A 20,435-nucleotide genomic window follows, 5' to 3' on the forward strand; every position below is an offset into this window, starting at 1 on the left:
ACCACTCTATAGAACCGTCGAACTAAAAAGGTAAAGAGCAGTGATGGTGTTAAATGTGCTCTGGAAGTCCCTTCTAAAAAATACCAATTTTTTTAAATTGGGGTCGTTAGATTGGATTTGTCAGTACTGCAAATCTATGAATTTTGTGTCAGAACAGACTGACTGGGACACAAATATTTTGTCCTTATGTTGTCACAAGGGGAAGGTAAAATGAGCTCCTTATCAACATTTTGAGTTTATGGAAAATCTTATCAACAGCGACTATAAAAAAAGAATTAAGGGTCAAAAGAGACAAAAAACTATTTGAGTAAAATATAATACAAATCTGCATTTGAAACAGTTCTAAGTCTCACTTGAATCAACATGGTAGTTGTTTTAACATAGTTTTAAAATCCACGACTCCTTTTCCATCAAATTGGACCGTTAATACCCTCTAACATTGAACAAAGTATGCCCAACTTTATATATACGACGTAAACACGGCTTTTACTCACAGTATGGGTCAAAGATTCGTGAAATGCGACCAACTGCTGATGCGTGATTTACATGTAGGCTAAGTGACTATCTTTGTTCCATACAACAAATGTAATGAAAAAAAAATGACGAATATACTCGAGCAAATTATTTAAATATAATATATAGCTGCTTATTAGGTTATCAGCATTGCCCAGTTCGTATACTATTTATTTTTCAAATGATACTTAAATTAATATAAAACATTCATTTGGTTAAAATAATATATCGGTTTGATTAACATAAAATAGTTTATACAGGCAAACTATCAGTTCTATTTCATGTAAAAAATTAAACAACCCCTAAATAAAATACAAAGATAAACAGTATTTGTTAATTATTATTTCTTTTATTGCTGACAATATTCCCGTGGCGGAGCACGGGCGGTTAACTAGTATGCTTTAAAGTGACTGTAGGAAAAATATAATGTGTAACACGAGTGAAAAAGGCCTTTGCTTCACTCGAGATCATTCCGCACTCGCTTGCTCTCGTGTGCAGCAAAGTGCCACTTTCACCACTAGTTACACAAATAACTATTTATTTTACAACTGAGATAGGCCAAGTACCAGCTTAGGCCGGGACCACACTTGTAATTTTTAACAAGTGAGATTTGTTTTTCCGTTTTCACATGGAAGAGTTTGACCGTGGCCACACTCGTCTTACTGACTGATAAAGCATGCCACACAAGCAATAAAAATCGTCCTTGTCGTGATCCACATCCCCCCTCCTCTCCATGCTCACTGACACTGCACAGTAACAGTCAGGTTAAAACTAAAAACGGAAAAAAATCAGCGAGATAAGTTCAGTGTGTTCACTCCCATAAGCCGCAATGCTCCGCAACTAGTTTTACGTGCAACACTCGTGGAAAGTTAGTAGAGAATACACGTGCAATTCTGTTTGTCAGTCTCGCTGGTTTTAACTGTTTTTTTTTTGTTTTTTTTAAACGTGTTTGCGGACGTTTTTACTCTAGTGTGGCCTGCCCCATATACCGTAATATATCTCTCAAACCCACGGGTAACGCCTGTGGAAAAAATTCAGCGAGGTAAGATGAGTGTGGCCCCTGCCTTAGATGTCACTAGCTATACTGTATTATTAATCTGCATCGGGAAATTGAGACTTGCTCATATGCCTAATGCTTAATGCTTATAGTCAGATAACAATTTCTTTCAGGGGTTTTATCAATAAATCGTTTGTTTAAATAGATTATGTCCTGTGGCCGTATATTGTAGAATTACATTTCTAGTATGGTATAATTGGGATTTCTGATATATATATATATATATATATATATATATATATATATATATATATATACAGGATTAGGTAAAAGTCTGGAACCCCCCAGTTATAGTAGTTTTTACGCAATCTACGCGAGTTGCGTACACTACTTTACCTACGTCGGTGTTTTAATTACTATTACAGAATAGTATTTAATGATATACAACTTTTCACATTTCATAAATCATATGTTAGTTTTGCTGCTATGGTCAAAGGTCCAAAACCAAATGTTCTTTTCTTTTGGTTTTTATGTAGTAATTTGCTAGAATCATTGACTTTATATAAAGTCAATGCTAGAATACTGTAGATAGTTTGTTAAGACCACATGCAAGCATTTTTGAAATAGTTTCCCCGTTTAACCAACTATTCCAAAAGATAAAAATTATACGGTGCAAAACAAATAAACAACCCGATCACCTACCTATAACCATAAGACATCCCATCTATATGGATCAGCTGTCGCCAATTTTTTACTAAAAAAGAACGTGGTTGTGTAAGCCAGTCACAGATTGCGCTAGTGTCTAAAACTCTATTTTGTACCTTATTTTTTTGTTACTGACATCGTTGCTGGGTCACAACAGTTGATATAGCTCATAATAATAGTTGATATAGCTCATCGTGTAATTAGCAGAAATCAGTAATTTAGATCAGCGCAATCTGTAGGTGGCTCACATCAACTAAGACAAATTTTATAAAAAACCTGGCTACAACTTTAACCTGGGGATGGAAAGTCAAAGCTATAACCTACACTTTACCTTCCTAATCTAACCTTACTTCAAAACACTAAATGAAGTCACGAATACTCATAAACCCCGACCTACCTTCCCCACATGCCTAAATTAGATCAGTGTTCAATCTGCGTTTTATTAATAAGTATGATAACTTACTGTACCGTCGATGTAATTCAACATAATATAACCTGTGAGGATTATCGGATTAAATATCGATTTCGATGCGGTTCGATATATCGCTTATTAAATCCTGATTTCTAACATTGGCTGTTTCTAATCAGCTGGCAACACAAATAGGTGCCCAAGAGTAAGTAGTCACTGCGATATGCTCTGCGCATTGAGAAAGTAGTTCCGTATATTTTCTCAATTTGCAGTGAATTCCGCGCCTTAAAAAAATAACGTTATTTTCTTGTTTATTAAGATCATAGGAATGGTTTAAAAACGTTTAAAAGAAAAGTCTAGAAAGTTCAGGAATGCCTTATGATTCTCTTGTTTACATTTTTCTTGTAAACAAAAAAAACTGTCATGGCTACTTTAGTCCCATAAGCCTAATGTTAAAAATTGGAAATTTTAAGTTCGTTTTAAATTGCAATAGCATTGTCTTATTGAAATTTGTTTGTTTAAAAACCATCTCACTATTAGTCTAAGTAATTTTGTTAAGTTTGGCTGAAATGCGTTCAGCCTTTATTGAGTGATGTTTCTTTATTTGATGCATTAAAGTTGATCACAAAGAGCTTCGCTCGCTCCGCTCAAAAAACAATCCTTTTTTTTAATTAAAAATGTTCATGAAGTTCAAGGCAACTTGCGGTTATGGTGGCACTTGTCACATCACACTAGTGGTGGGCGGCGGTGATCCATCTTGGAAGGTGGATGGCGGAAGACAACATAATGGTCCCCAGAGAAGCAGGGCTGTAGGCAGCCCAAGGAGGGAGAAGGTAGAGTGTCTCCCCGGGCGACCCTCTCTGAGGACAGCAGCCGATTGAAACCTTCCATCCGGGACCTCATCCAACGTTCAGCAATCCGCTTAATTCATGTTACCAAAATTTGGTTTGTACGAAGCACAGTAAAGAAAAGTGACTAGATGTTAATAGGTACAAATACAGCATAACAACACAAATCTTGACATGAACCGATGACAGTTGCACGACTTCTGTCCAACACATGTGTCAGGCGGACATTCACTCTGGGTAGCAGGTCTGCTGCCCAACCCAAACCGACCGAGTTCCGGCGCAAAGCCAGCACTGGTACTACAAAAAAAAACTGAGGCGTGACATTGGTGGGACGCATGGTGGACATGTCACGGCTCACTGCCCCCAAAAAAACCAATTTTCAGGCCCAGGAAAAATTGTCATACTGACCAAAAAGTAGTTTTCAGTTTCTTTTACAGTAATACTGAGTTAAGTTTTCCTGGTACAACCCATGAACATGTTAATAGAGGATATTGATGTTTATTTTTACATGGGGATAATAACGGTGTGCAAAAAGGAACCAATTCAAATCTGTATCTAAAGCACTTGTCCCCGTTAAAAACAAGAACTTCCATGGTCATGTGCGGTGTATTTTATTGATGGTGGGTTCCTACCACACAAAAGTGTATGGCAAGAGCATAAACTTTTCTCTAAAATACATAACAGATACATTGACTACATTAAAACCAAATATGGAGCTCAGACAAGTTGTTTTTGACAACGCTGAACAAATGCAAGGTGGAACAAAAAGTTCCGTTCCAAACGATTGAAAAGAGCAATGAAAACTACTTCTGCAGACATTCTCTTTGATGAAACTATGACCCCAACTACAACTAACGAAATCTCCTACCCAACCCTAATAACAAGGAAAAACTAATTTCCATGACAACAAGGAAGACGACGTCATAAAATATGTCTTGGAAACAAGCATCTGAAAATGTGGACACATTGATAGGGACAGAAGCGCTGTCATTGGCTAGCTCTAATGAAAACTTTGTGGTTGTTGGAGAAGATGTTGACTTATTAATTATTCTAATCAGTTTGTGTAAGGGAAACAAATTTTCTTTTTGAAGCCAGGAAAGGGCAAAACTTCATCCACAATTACTCTCCTCTCCTTGCTGTGTAAAAAAAAAAAAAACTGTTGCAGATAATATTCCAAGGGTTTCTTACCCTTGAGGAAGAAGCAAAAGTGGGTGTGGAAGAAGCTGCTGGTTCTCTCCTCTTGCCCGGGGCCCAAAAAGGGGTGGATGGAATGCCAACCTTCAACTTGAAGAGAGTGAATTACATGAAAACCAACCTATTGCTATTCATGAGAATATTACCTACCGTTAAAAGAAGATTGTCCCCATTTCCCTCGATTTGATCTTTGACATTTCTTTGAGGTGGAAGCTTGTTGTTGTCAGTGGACATTCTAGTTCGTTTATTTTAGTGTGTTTCAGTTTATTATCATGAATAGTTAAAATTATAGTAACATGGAACATGGGTTGTTTCCACAGAAACCTAATGTAAAACGGCAGCATTTAGCATTTATTTTCATTTTTGGCACTTCAGGGCATTTTTAGTGGTGTAACGGTTTGTCGTAAAAAGAAATATTACACATGAAACTTGTAGTAAATTTTGTCTTCTTTAATTATTCAAAGTAGGGTCTTTTAAAAAACCCATAATTACTGAGATTTAGCACAAAAACCTAAAAAGGTGACAGTATTTTAAGGTTTTTCGCAAAATGAACAATGTTCCGGGCATAGGTAATATATGTGCAACCTACTCCATTTTATTAATGGATTTTATAAATATAAATTTACTTAAAATATATCATCAAAATTCCAATAAAGTTACAACAAGATATATTTCAATTCTATAACTTATATTACAACAATCTCATGAGTTATGATTTTGGTCTAGGTTTTATAGATGGGCTAGGTAACAATTTTGAGAGCAATGATCTTAATCTAGGGGTTGGTTCGTGCCGGGTATAAAATTCTGATAGGCTAATTAACTTAATTTATACTAATGTAGGCTAAATAATATGAGATAATAATGAGAGTCAAAAATTTAGGCTAGAGGTTCTTAGTTTGAAACAGTCACTTGAATTTAGTCTATTCACAATGGTGTGATGGTGGTTGGAAATTAATGATGATTTTTAAATGTTTATTGAGTTTGATACTACCAATTTTTGTTGAATTATTATTGAAATCTTCTTTCTTAATGTCTCTTTATAATCGATATTTCTATATGATCTGAATGTTAATTTTATAGACTTTTGAATATTTAATCACTGGAGACTTGGCTCCCACATCCATCTCTATCTATATCTTTCACCAAAAGCACATTTTCTTCCTTTGTTTTAGCTTTTCTTCCAACAATGTTAATTCACACCTGGATACTGGACAGTACATTAGGGGCCTCATTCATATGGTCGTGCGGCTTCATTGGCAACAAATAATGTAAATTACAAAGCAATGCTGCATTTATAAAAAGCAAATAATACTGAAATTGTTACGTAAATATTGACATTGCAAATACTTCTTTTAACGAATTTCCCCTATAGGGAATAAGCTATTACCGTAGTACTCATGGTAAGACCTGGACCCAGGACCGATTTCCTTTTTCGTTTTGAGGTCTTTAGAGACCAAAAACGCCATCTGTTCAAATTTATATATATATTTATATATGTACCCGTTAGCGCGATAACTCGAGCAAAAATCATCCTATTTTGATGAAATTTGGTACAAACGTGTAAACGTGTAAACCTACATTTATTCGAACGCTCGAACCAGCATGGTCGGACTATGGGAACAGGGGTTTATGGGGCAAATATTGATTTTTCCCATTTTTGACCCTAAAAAGCTAAAATTTATCATTTTATTCTTTCCAAAACAAAAAAAATAATTTAGTATATTGAAGCGTTATTGTGCGCCTAATGGTTACGGAGAAAACTCCAAAAAACTGTAAATTTAAAATTACCATATGGAGAATAAGTAAACTGTTGAAGTTTGCTTGTTTATGATCATATTTTGATCAAATTTGGAAAATGCATTCGTTTCATACTAAACTATTAACATTTTACAAAAGAAACACCTTTTTACCCTCCCTGTTGCAGCTAACCTAAGTATACTCGTTAAACTAATGTTATCTATATAATATAAAATATAAATAAAATTACAGTTTTGTCTGTACATTGCTTAGAATCATGCAGTTTTTGGTTATTTTTACGTTTCATAGCCTAAGAAAGCCGAAACGAGTCTTATCTCAATTTCTGTCTGTTTGTCTGTCTGTTTTTCCATTCTGTGGTTCTGTGGTGACTAAGGTAAACGCACCAGTAGCTGACAGTATAAGAAACTATACGCACTTAATAATCCGTGGTTTTGAATAAATAGGAACTAAAGATGAATAAATAGGAACTAAAGAGATATTACGGATTTTATGTGATTCTAAATTTAGTGTAGTTTTCAAATCTGTCATACAAAAAGGGTTTTTTAAATATATTTTATAACATTTTTAAACTTAATTCAACCTTTGTACGTGTTCCAGTGGCTGACAGTGAAAAAAGTGCTTGTACCAGTAGCTGACAGTCAGTTGTCCCAGTAGCTGACACTGGAACTTAAATGTATTAGCTGCTAAACCTAAAGGTTTTATAATTTATAAGACGAATAAAATCTAACTTAATAATTAAATTATAAAATCACATAAAACGTTATTAAGAAAATTTATTTTACATATTTTAAAATAAATAATATTTACATTAAAATATATATACAAATATATATACAGGGTGACAAAAAAGTCTGGAAACGGCTTGATATCTTTTTAACTAAATTCGTTTGAAAATTCAAACTTTTCACATCAACTTATATGTATGATAACTACTTTTTGCAAGCATTACCATTTTTTGACCTCTACCAGGGGACGACCCATTAGGAGTAGGTACATAATCTTTGATGTAAGCATAGGTTGATATGCACATCATTTTAAAGGTCTGGTCCAGTGGAGTTCATTGCCGGAAACCGCGTCAAAAAAGGTTCATCCGTTACAAAATGGCGGCTGTCCAAAGTTCTTGCGGAATATACCTACAGAGGCCTTAGTATTGGTAAATACTCATATTCAACATTAGCCGGGAAATCTGAAACTCGGTAAAATTTGTTTTGAAGATTTTATAATATTAATCTATGAGCTAGTTGACTTAAAAATACAGTTTCAGCTCTCAAGCTAATGTTTAATACGAGTATTTACCAATACTAAGGCCTGTGCGGGTATATTCCACAAGAACTTTGGACAGCCGCCATTTTGTAACGGATGAACCTTTTTTGACCCAGTTTCTGGCAATGAACTCCACTTGACCAGACCTTTAAAATGATGTGCATATCAACATATGCTCACATTAAAGATTATGTACCTACTCCTCGTGGGCCGTCCCCTGGTAGAGGTAAAAAAATGATAATGCTTGGAAAAAGTAGTTTTCATACATGTAAGTTGATGTGAAAGGTTTGAATTTTCTAACGGATTTATTTAAAAAGATATTAAACCGTTTCCAGACTTGTTTGTCACCCTGTATATATCTTATCTTATCTTACTAATATTATAAATCTGAAAGTTTGTGAGTTTGTGTGTATGTTTGTGTGTGTGTTTGTGTGTGTGTTTGTGTGTGTGTTGCTCAATCACACATAAACTACTGGACGGATTGGGCTGAAATTTGGCATGATGATAGCTCACATTCCCGATTAACATTAAAGCATATTCTTATCTCAAAAACCCTTTCGGGCTCCGCCCCAGTGGCTCTGTAGTTCCCCATGTTAATCTTATGATTTTTCAAATTTAAAAGGAATTAATGAATCTTAACAGCTGTTTCAATTAAACAAGTTGGTTCTGTTCTATGATGTTCAATAGCATAAAAGTTCCAAGGATTACCAACAGGGTGCAGCACTATTATTTTTTTTTTATTTATGACAACAGCTAATTTCCAACCAAAAGGTGAGTGAGCGTAGCGAACGAACTTCAACCTGGAGGCGAGTTAGCGTAGCGAACGAGCTAACCTGAAGGCAAGTGAGCGCAGCGAACGAGCTCCAACCTAAAGGTGAGTGAGCGTAGCGAACGAACTTCAACCAGGACGTGAATGAGCCATGCGAATACTTATGAAGCTAAACGGGGCGAAGCCCGCGGGTACAGCTAGTTTTATATATATTTTAAAAAAAATATACATTTTTTAAGATAATTTGGCTTATAAATTAAAAAATTAAAATCATTTTATAAAAATGTGAGATCACATAAATTATAAATAGCATGCAAATTTCGATGGGTGAAACCAATTTAATATTGTGCAAGTAGCAAATATCCCCTGTCAGCTAGTGGAACTTGTATGGCTTTTGTGTACCAAAGCCTGACATTGATATAATTTTAAATCCAAAACCCCTAACGCCCCATTTTTTTCATGAAATTGTCAACAAAGGTATAATTGATAAAAATAATGAGCCTAATCATTAATACTATTTAAGAAATTTAGCGAAATGACAAAAAACTAAACTAACTTTCTTAACAATTTCATTAAGGGAATCGACTAAATGTGATGTGTACGGACAGGGTCGCTTTCAAACCACCACCATTCCGCAAGTATGGGCTAAATTTAACTGATTTTTTTGTAAACAAATCAAGAATAAACATATGTTCTTCTAACAATGCAATCATGTGTAAATATTTTTAAGAGACCACATTATAATGTTAAGAAACTCAAACTGTCAGCTTCTGGAGCACTGTCAGCTACTGGTGCATTTACCTTAACGCCAAAATGTCATTTACGCGGCCTACTCCTAGAAAACTAGAGTACCGATCAAGGTTCTGTATTTACTGGAATGGTAAGAGTGTCTTTGGCTATAAAAACATGGACTCGCTTCTTTGAAAACAAAATAACGAACCATCAAAAACCGAATTTTGTTCGATTTTTGTCAAATTTTATCCCAATGTTTACTATTACTTTTATGAAATAACGATCAGCTGTTTGGATTAGTTCTCACTTCTATCTGTCACTGATATGCTTACATTAAAAGTTGTTTACAAATACCGCAACCATTTCCGATCAAATTTTGTTAGCACATCCAAACCAAGTGAGATTAAAAACGTTTTGCCTTACTTAACCGGTTTAATTAATCGCAAGTGCAACGATTGTTCTTGAGTTTTGATAACCGGGGAAAATACTGCGAATCAGTGTTGTATAGTGTTGGGAAACTTACATTTTTTTAAATCATCGTCACCAATAGCTTACAAAAAAGGTTTCCACTCATTGACGGCACTTCAAGGACAGTTGTGTAAAGTGCAAAGTAAAAAATCACAACTGCAGTGGGTGATCGTGGATGTTGCTGCGATCTTGGAAGATCTTTCTGATTTCGCTGTGATCGTAACAGAGGTTTAACTTACAGATGTAGCTAAACTCGCTTCTCCAATGTGTCACTTTGGTTTCTACTTACAGTACTTTCATTTCGACAACGATACCGGTACTTTTCCTATTTAAGAAGTAAAACTACAAACGTCCAAAACACCAGATTTGTGCGTTTTTGTCACATTTCCTCAGAATATTTTCTAGATATACACCGATGATCGTTTAGAGATTACGTAATCTTTTAAATAAGAAACCTTTGTTTGTATAAAGGTGGTTTCTTCAAACTGTCATTAATATGTTAACATTAAAAGTTGCTTACAAATAATGCTATTAATGGAAAATAACTTTGATTTTCGAAAACTAAAATACCCCCGCCGCAGCAAACCTGCAGACTAAGCGAATTTCCATTTGACTGATTGGATTTACACTGAAATGTCTACTTAAAAATATAACATTTATTCCCTATTTAAATAGAATTAGTTTAACAAGTACTTAGGTTTGCTGCATCAGGGAGGGTAAAACTGTTCTTTTTTTGTAAAATGTTAATAGTTGGTAAGAAATAAAAATATTTTTCAAATTTGATCAAAATATGTTCATAAACAAGCAAACTACAACAGTTTACTTATTCTCCATAAGAATAACATTGGAATTTTAAATTTACAATTTTTTGGAATTTTCTCCGTAACCATTAGGCGCATAATAACGCTTCAATATACTAAATTATTTGTTTTTTTAAGCTCTACAAAATGGTTTGAAAAGAAATTGCTAAATTTTATGTTTTTTGGGTAAAAAATAGGAAAAACCTATTTTTACCCCATAAAACCCCCCGTAAACCCCCGTTCCCATGGTCCGATCATGCTGGATTGCGAACTCGTTCGAATAAACGTAGGTTTACACGTTTGTACCAAATTTCATCAAAATCGGATCATTTTTGCTCGAGTTATCGTGCTAACGGACACATATATATATATATAAATATATAAATATATATATATATATATGAATTTGAACGGATGGTGTTTTTGGCCTCTAGGGACCTCAAAACGAAAAAAAAAATCGGTCCCGCGTCCAGGTCTTACCATGAGTACTACGGTAATAGCTTATTCCCTATATGGGAAATTCGCTAAAAAAAAACCAAGGGATATTAATAACTTTGGTACTGCACCACATTAAGTGACAGTTTTTTGAGCAAACCATAGTGAGTGTTTAAAGCTTTACATTGTTAACGTTACATGTTACATGTTTTGTGGCCTGTGTATTTATTTATTTGCCCACGGATTAACACCTATAATACAGTTTGATTAGAAGGACAGTTTGAATTGGTTGTAAGTACTATAGTTCTTTTCTTAAATGTAAACATTGGTTTTTGGTATTGCTACGTTTCCTTAGAACCCGTGGTAGCATTAAGAATCATTTTTACGTACAAACACATCACTATTTACAACTTATCGTTAGTGCTGCACCTTATTTCTTATTAAATTTAATTGATGTCTTACTGTATAATTTTTGCATTTTCTGTCTGGACTCCAAAATGTTAGTTTATGCTATAAAAATGATAAAACATTAGTAAAAGATTTTTTTTAGCAAACCATCATGAATTTTTAAAGCTTGGCGTTGATAACGAACGTATCAATGTTTTGTGGACTGTGTATTTATTTACTTATTTATATATTTGCCAACGGATTTACACACCAATTTTACAGTTTGGTTAGGACCTAAAGACGATGATCATAAAATTTGATGACACTATCAAAACTTTCAAATAATTATTTTGTTTGTGATTTGCTTTGGTTAAAGCGTAGCGAATCCCCTAATTCAATTTTTTATTTGTGTGTGTATGTCTGTTGGTAACGCATTAATGTCCTTATTTCTCAGTGTTTCGTGGGAAAGACAAGAGCGCCTTTGTTAATGAAAATTTCAACCCGAATAAAGTGAATAGTGAGTCCGGTGGCTCAGTCGGGAGCGTCGCGGGCCACTTCGGGCCCGAGGCAGCGATGTCGTGGGTTCGGATCCTGGTCACTGCCACTAAAATTTATCAGTACAGTTCACCTTTGTACTGTACCGCCTTGCTTTGCTGTAAACGTTCCACGCACGGGCGGTTAGTCTTATGTGGACGGGCAAATGCAAGGTAAAAAGAGGCTGCCAACCTATTTCTTGAAAGTGAAGTAGTAATGTAAAGTGTGCAGAAGTGAGGTTGAGGTAGTATTTTAACTACTTTTTCCTACAGTCACCCGACAAAGTTGGCTTCCTTGTACTGTTTATAGTACAGAAAGCTGCTAATTGCTGCATATTTATACTTTGCCGTACGGTTTATACTTTGCCGTACGGTTTATACTTTGCCGTACGGTTTATACTTTGCCGCACATCAGGATTCCAACGAAACAACACAAAACAGCGTGGTTCTATTATGCACGTAATCCGTGTACGCTTGGAAATAGGTTGGCAACACTTAAAGATAATAATACTATGAGCAGCTGATTGACTATTATAACTACGAATTAACCTGTCATTTCGTGTTTATAGTTTAGGCATTTCTGAACTTTATGGGCTTTTCATTTAAACGTTTTTAAAACATTCCTACGATCTGAATAAACAAGAAAATACCTTTAAAGCATTTTTTTTAGGCGCGGAAACCACTTCAAATTACAAAAACATACGGAACTATATTCTCAAAACGCGGAACACATTTCTTGCCGAGGAAAAATAGCGGAGTGATACAGACCGCGGGTACTACTTTCTCTAGGACACCTATTTGTGTTGCCAGCTGAACCTAAAAACGTGTTGTATAGTGTTTGAAAGACTAATTATTTATATGCTTTATAGTGACTGTAGGAAAAATGTGTAACACGAGTGAAAAAGGCCTTTGCTGCACTCGAGATCATTCCGCACTCGCCTGCGGCTCGTGCGTAAACATTGCTCTCGTGTGCAGCAAAGTGCCACTTTCACCACTAGTTACACAAATAACTATTTCCCAGTGTCAAAAGTAACTTTCAATTACAGGCCTACCTTAGAGCTATGCCTCATAGATCTATAAAGCAATTCCTTTTACAAATGCAAGTTTAAAAGAGGCCGCCAACCTCTTTTTTAAAAGTAAAGTAGTAAAGTAATGTGTGCAGTAGTGAGGTTGAGGTAGTATTTTAACTACTTTTAACCAGTGTCAAAAGTAACTTTCAATTACAGGCCTACCTTAGGGCTATGCCTCATAGATCTATAAAGCAATTCCTTTTATCATTAAATATAACACGATCGGGTGACATTTAATTGTGAAGCATTCGTCTTGGCTTTGAAATTGTCAGATATTGTATTTGCGAAGGTTTATATGTATTCCTATACAGTAATAGTTTTGCCAGCATATCTGGAAAAATGCACACTAAATATGCAAACCAACTCCTGTTCTGAATAAAGGTTTCAACTTACTACAAGATTCCCGTGCGTAGAACGGGCAAACAGCTAGTTTAGGGAATAAATGTGATATTATTAAGGAGAAATTTTAGTGTAAATCCAATCAGGCAAATGGAAATTCGCTTAGTCTGCAGGTTTGCTGCTGCGGGGGTATTTCACTAATAAATTCAACTCCCTAATGTGTGTTGTTAAAAATACAATTCAAATATTAACAACTGTTTCATTAAAAAGGAGTGTAAAATTATTTGTATGGTAAACAAATCTGGGGAGGGAACTTTAAAGGTCACTGGGGCAGAGCCCCGGGGGAATTTACTTGGTTCTTCTTTTGATGGCTCATCTACAGACCAAGAGCTTTCTTTAGACACATCTACCAAGCTAACGCATCTACGCCTAGCCGTTCCCTCAAGTTAGTGGAGACGTTTCCAATTAAATATATAGATTCCCCCATTTTAACCTTATGGGAGAAAACTCTGATGGAAAATCTTGCCTAAACTGATAAAGATTTCAAAAAATGGAAACCACTTTGCAAAACTACAATCAGGGCCATTTTTTTTACTCTTTAATCATCAACATCGGTCTAAAAATGAGGGAGGAGTTCTGTTCACAAAAACCGGGTTAGCGTATTATATATACATATATATACGTATTATATATATACAGGGTGAGTTTCTACTGACCGTGTTAACTTCGCCAGTAGGTTCTACTCACTAAAAGGAACAAAAAAGTTCATATAAACCCATGTCCGATTTTCAACCGTTTGGCTGTAATAGGGGATTTTGTGTTTTTCTTATTTTATTAGACTTTGCTCCACAATTTATGTAATAAAAACTTAACCAATTACTTTAGAGAGTTATAGTTAAAATCATTGGAAAGAATATTAAATTTGCTATAAATCAAAGGTTTCATTCAAGAATTATGCCATTACATAGTCCACGTTATATCCAAAATAAAGTAAAAATGTCATTAAATTAATTAATTACGATAATTTTCATGAGCCCACTTTGATACATAAACCTTCATCTATGCAATGTTGAAATGCATAAAAAACTTGGCCATTTAATAATCTTTCAAATGATATGCTATTCAATACTATTATTGATATAAACCACTGAGAAATTACTAATAAACTACAATAAAACACGGTCTACAGATTTTGTTTTGACACAGTTTTTACTGTTAATAATAATTACTGTATTCATCATGTTAGCATACTCTTGATTGGTAAAAGACTCCATCTTACTAATATTATAAATCTGAAAGTTTGTGTGTATGTTTGTGTGTGTGTGTTGCTCAATCACGCATAAACTACTGGACGGATTGGGCTGAAATTTGGCATGATGATAGCTCACATTCCCGATTAACATTAAAGCATATTCTTATCTCAAAAACCCTTTCGGGCTCTGTAGTTAGCGAGTTAGCGTAGCGAACGAGCTAACCTGAAGGCAAGTGAGCGCAGCAAACGAGCTCCAACCAGGACGTGAATGAGCCATGCGAATACTTATGAAGTTAAACGGGGCGAAGCCTGCGGGTACAGCTAGTAGTTTAATAAATGTTGAAAAACTCTTAATTGACTTGGAAATATAAAGTTAAAACAGCAAATTACTCAACAAGGTATGTTTAAGCAGCTGAGTTATCTAGCTATAGATGACAAATCAATAAAAGCTGACTTAATAAAGCACAAGGTAAAACTAATTTACAGCATTTAAGAATCAAATACACTATCTTTGAAAATGTGAAAAACCTTGAGTTTATACATTTTATTAATTCAGATCATTTTAATAAATATTTAAAAGTTAAAATAATGTACAAATCTTATCAGATTGTTCAATAAAATACAACATGGTTATACAGTAATTATTATCAACAGTAAAACTGTGCAAAAACAAAATCTGTAAACCGTGTTTTATTGTAGTTTATTAGTAATTTCTCAGTGGTTTATATCAATAATAGTATTGAATAGCAGATCATTTGAAAGATTATTAAATGGCCAAGTTTTTTATGCATTTCAACATTGCATAGATGAAGGTTTATGTATCAAAGTGGGCTCATGAAAATTATCGTAATTAATTAATTTAATGACATTTTTACTTTATTTTGGATATAACGTGGACTATGTAATGGCATAATTCTTGAATGAAACCTTTGATTTATAGCAAATTTAATATTCTTTCCAATGATTTTAACTATAACTCTCTAAAGTAATTGGTTAAGTTTTTATTACATAAATTGTGGAGCAAAGTCTAATAAAATAAGAAAAACACAAAATCCCCTATTACAGCCAAACGGTTGAAAACCGGACATGGGTTTATAGGACCTTTTTTGTTCCTTTTAGTGAGTAGAACCTACTGGCGAAGTTAACACGCTAAGTAGAAACTCACCCTGTATATACACACATATATATACACACATATATATATATACAATGTATATATAGACTAGCTGTGTACCCGTTCTACGCACGAGGATCCTATAGTATTCAGTTGAAACCTTATATAAAGAACAGCAGTTGGTTTGCATATTTTCAGATATGCTGGCCAAACTATTATACATAACTCCATTTTATGTTGTTTGTTGTTGTTCCGGATCGGTATGACAACCAATAAAAGGTTAAATTACCTGTGTCCGCCGGTCGATCCTAATGTATTCTATTACAGGAGATGCATTTCGGCGAAATTAAATCGCCATCATCAGTCCTAATATAAGGTCTTGAGCTTCCCCATTAGGTGCGTCTTGGAGTTTTTGAAACACTACACAAACTGTACACTTATACACATGACGAATAAAACATAAATACACGGTATGCCTACTTTTATTTTTACTATGGACATGTAGACGCCCGTCGGTCGTGTGCCGATTCTTGACTGAAAACGCTCATTTAAAAACAAAGTTTCCCAGCCATATACAACACTGATTCAAGGTCTTTTTCCCGGTTATCAAAACTCAAGAACAATTTTATACACAAAGAATCTCTATTTTCATTTACGGTTACCCTACAAATTATTGCACTTGCGATTAATTAAATCCGTTATGTATGGAAAAACGTTTTTAATCTTACTTGGTTTGGATTTGCTTTCAAAACGTGATCGGAATTGGTTGCGGTATTTGTAAACAACATTCAATGTAAACATATCAGTGACAGCTAGATGAAATAATCTTGATTCGAACAGCTGTTCGTTATTTTATAGACGAATATGTGATAAACATTGGGAGAAAACTTTACAAAAAATCGCACAAAATTGGGCTTTTAAACGTCCGTCATTTTATTTAAAAAATTGAGACGCCATATTTTAATGGCTAAAGACAATCTTGCCAATCCAGTGAATACATTAAAATGATTTGAACTTGATAGGTACTCTCGTTTTTCAGGAGAAGGCCGCGTAAAATGGCTCTTGGGCCGTGACAGACTGGAAGACAGACAGACGGACAGAAATTTAGATGAGACTTGTTTCGGTTTCTTTAATGTATAAATCGTAAAAATAACCTAAAAGTTTATAATTCTGACCAATGTACAGACAAAACTCTAATTTTATTTATATAGAATAGATTTCTTTAATATTTCTTCACAATATAACCTTAAAGTTTTAGTTGTGTTGACTAATGTTCATTTATAGTATACATTTTCTCAATTATGTATAGTGTAGTGAAAAATAGTGTTCGTGCCAATGGACAAAAGGGGTTTACAGCTCTAGATCGTTTTAAAGTTCTGACTTAATCTCGAACTTAAAAATGATTTTGAGACAGCAAAACCTCATTTTTGGCCCTAGGTACGAAATATAGGATTACTGTAAATGCTTTGTTTAGCACTCACAATCTGTGTTGAGGTTAAACATGTTTGATGTTAAGTAATTAAAATGTAATTTTTCAAGCATGTTGAAAATGGGAGAAAGACCCGAGTAATATATTCATGGACCTATACATAATATTAACACTGTCTTTGGTACCTCTCCTATGGTAATGTCATGAGATCAAACAAACTGAAATGTTCAGGTAATACAACTTTCCATTAAGCTTGTAAATCATAAAACATGATATGATGTATCATTTCTCAAACAGATATTTAGATAGTAATTTTGGCCAATTAATTCTGTTCTCAAACACTTATATTCAAACCCAACCATTATAGATTAAACAGTACAAATTGCCAGGTACATACATTTTGCTATTAAGAACATTTTTATGATTTCAACTTCTAAATTAATGTTAAGAAATAAATTCATTTTACAAATACAATTTTGAAAATTTAATAACCACATTAAAGAAGATTGCATATTACATTATACAGTTACGGAGTTGTCCTGAATGGTTAAAATGTAAAAAAAACTATCAGGAAGAATTAAATTTACATGTTCACTAAAATCCAAGGTTTCACCACTAAACAGGTGGACGGATGGACGGGATGGCCAGATTAAACAGTACATTAGAGCCAGCAAAATAATGTACCAAGATACAATATAAACATTTAAAAATATGTATGTGAAATGACACAGTTTTGCTTTTAAATATAAGATTTTCACAGGTATAAACACTTGGATTGTTTACTCGGCGAAGAAGCTTTTGACGACGCCTGCGCAGAGTGACTAGGCAATGTGGGTACAGAAGAAGGCGCTGTAGGCAATATGATTACATCTGCGTACTGCAAAAATAGTGAACAGCGTTTGAGGCAGCTACCTCGAAAGTTTGATAGTATTTCTACGCATGTTCAACGTAGTACGGGACTGACTTTTGGAAAGGTTAAGGGCTTTACAGAGTGTCCATGTTGAGGTGGAAGTAAAAATTGCAAAAATTATTCTAAAGAAAAACGTGGAAGGCACTTACTTAGCACTTCTAGCCTCGAACGACACCCCTCTGGAATGGGTACAGCCCCTCTCAGCTTCTCATGAACAGACGATTACGGAGCACATTACCTCAGCACATTTGCTTTGTGGAACACTGGATCTAAAGGATCTTGACGAGAGGGAAGAAACATATCGTAAGAAGTATACAATTATGATATAAAATAAGGCCGAGCTGTCTCAGTATGCATAATAATATTATGCCTGGCCTGTGTAACTAAAAATCACGATTTTACAGCTGATTATTATGTAATGTTATTGAGCTTAATGTCGTTTAAGAGGGAATTTTCAATGGTAAGCAAAATTGTTCGTGACATATTTTAAAATTTAAGTTGTAAATAAAAAGTGGACGCCATTTTGAAACAACATTTTAAAAATAACTTAGTGTTAACTTTAGTGATTACATATCTATGTCTAACAGTTTCAAACAGTTTATTTTTACTTAAAATTGGCAACAAACTTAATAAAGATGCCTTTCATTTTAGTAACACATAAGTTAAAAAAATGACAAATATATCGGAAACTAAGCCTTAAAAAATATTCTTGATTTTAGTTTTATTTTGACCATCAGACCTATTCTTAAGATCTTTGTACTTACAGAAAACCCTGCATTTCATCACAGAAAAATGTGTTGTACCGGTAGTGAACTTAATGATAACGGAGAAAAAGAGGAAAAAAACTAAACATTTAATATTCTTATCTTATTCTTACTAAGATGAATTCAATATCATTTTGCAAACAATTAGTGTATGCATTGGACTATAGTGATTACAGTCTTAGTAATCTTTCAGGGCTTTCTGATTCAATATAGTAGTTTACGCAACGATTGCGTTAAGTTAGTCTTTACGACACGAGTAGAAAATTTAAGGCACGAGCCTTGGCGAGTGCCTTAAAAACTTCTACGAGTGACGTAAAGACTATTAACGCGAGTTGCGTACACTACTTTACCTACGACAGTTTTTTAAGTACTAACAATCTGGTTTTAGCGAATTTCCCATATAGGGAATAAGCTATTACCGTAGTACTCATGGTAAGACCTGGACCCGGGACCGATTTTTTTTTCGTTTTGAGGTCCCTAGAGGCCAAAAACACCATCCGTTCAAATTCATATATATATATATTTATATATATATGTGTCCGTTAGCGCGATAACTCGAGCAAAAATGATCCGATTTTGATGAAATTTGGTACAAACGTGTTAACCTACGTTTATTCGAACGAGTTCGCGAACCAGCATGATCGGACCATGGGAACGGCGGTTTATGGGGGCTTTTATGGGGTAAAAATGGGTTTTTCCAATTTTCGACCCGAAAAACATAACATTTTGTAATTTCTTTCCAAACTATTTTGTAGAGCTTAAAAAAACAAATAATTTAGTATATTGAAGCGTTATAATGCGCCTAGTGGTTACGGAGAAATTGTTAATTTAAAATTCCCATGTTATTCTTATGGAGAATAAGTAAACTGTTGTAGTTTGCTTGTTTGTGAACATATTTTGATCAAATTTGGAAAATGTTTTTATTTCTTACTAACTATTCACATTTTACAAAAAAAAAAAAAAAAACAGTTTTACCCTCCCTGATGCAGCAAACCTAAGTACTTGTTAAACTAATTCTATTTAAATCAAGAATAAATGTTATATTTTTAAGTAGACATTTCAGTATAAATCCAATCAGTCAAATGGAAATTCGCTTAGTCTGCAGGTTTGCTGCGGCGGGGGTATTTAATTACTAACAATCATTACTCATAACTTCTTAGAGAGGTTGTGTTTTCGTTGATTGTCATTGCCACTGAAAGTGATGCAACGACTTATTGTATAATCAGCTGATTTCATGTAATTACGTGTTTGTAAAATTTCGTTAAATAATACGTTACTATTTTTTGCAGGCAATAGTTTCTTCTAGCAGCATTCTCACCATAAATACTGTACCATAAATCAGTTACAGTTAGGGAAATATTGCATATTTATTTGGACAACTGAACAATATAGTGAAACAGTTAATTTACAGTTAGATCTCAGCATCGAATATGTCGTCCACAACGAGTTGGGTGAAACAACGGTTAAGAGGTTTTCAAAATAAACCAGAAGCTCATTTTTATTTAACAATCCAACCTTATTTTGTTTCGTCCATTTAATGAATTACTGGTATGTAATTTCATACATTTGTTTCGATTTTGGTGGCAAAAGATTAGCACAAACAGTTTGTGCTATCATTTCCATCTCGTCAACTTCACTTTCACTAAAACTGAAATTTTTGAATCAGTTTAATCTACCTTCCTTTAACCACCAACTTAGGTTAAAATTACACGAGTATCAACAGGAACATTGAACAAGACGGACCAA

At 34.3% G+C, this 20,435-nt stretch overlaps 1 protein-coding gene across 1 annotated transcript in view; it reads left to right on the top strand.

Annotated features, from left to right (window-relative positions):
* The first annotated feature begins 3,301 nt into the window (after positions 1–3,301).
* LOC128989088 (uncharacterized) overlaps positions 3,302–20,435 on the top strand; it is a 37,729-nt gene continuing 20,595 nt past the window's right edge. The window contains exons 1-3 of the mRNA XM_054410946.1: positions 3,302–3,457; positions 3,662–3,766; positions 4,638–4,766. Coding sequence (XP_054266921.1) covers positions 3,302–3,457; positions 3,662–3,766; positions 4,638–4,766 — 390 coding nt within the window. The remainder of the gene's footprint in view (positions 3,458–3,661; positions 3,767–4,637; positions 4,767–20,435) is intronic.

The sequence above is a fragment of the Macrosteles quadrilineatus genome, unplaced genomic scaffold (genome assembly GCF_028750875.1).
Source record: "Macrosteles quadrilineatus isolate MER2022 unplaced genomic scaffold, UCM_ALF_1.0 Scaffold_3__2_contigs__length_128488019, whole genome shotgun sequence".
Taxonomy (NCBI): Eukaryota; Metazoa; Arthropoda; class Insecta; order Hemiptera; family Cicadellidae; genus Macrosteles; species Macrosteles quadrilineatus.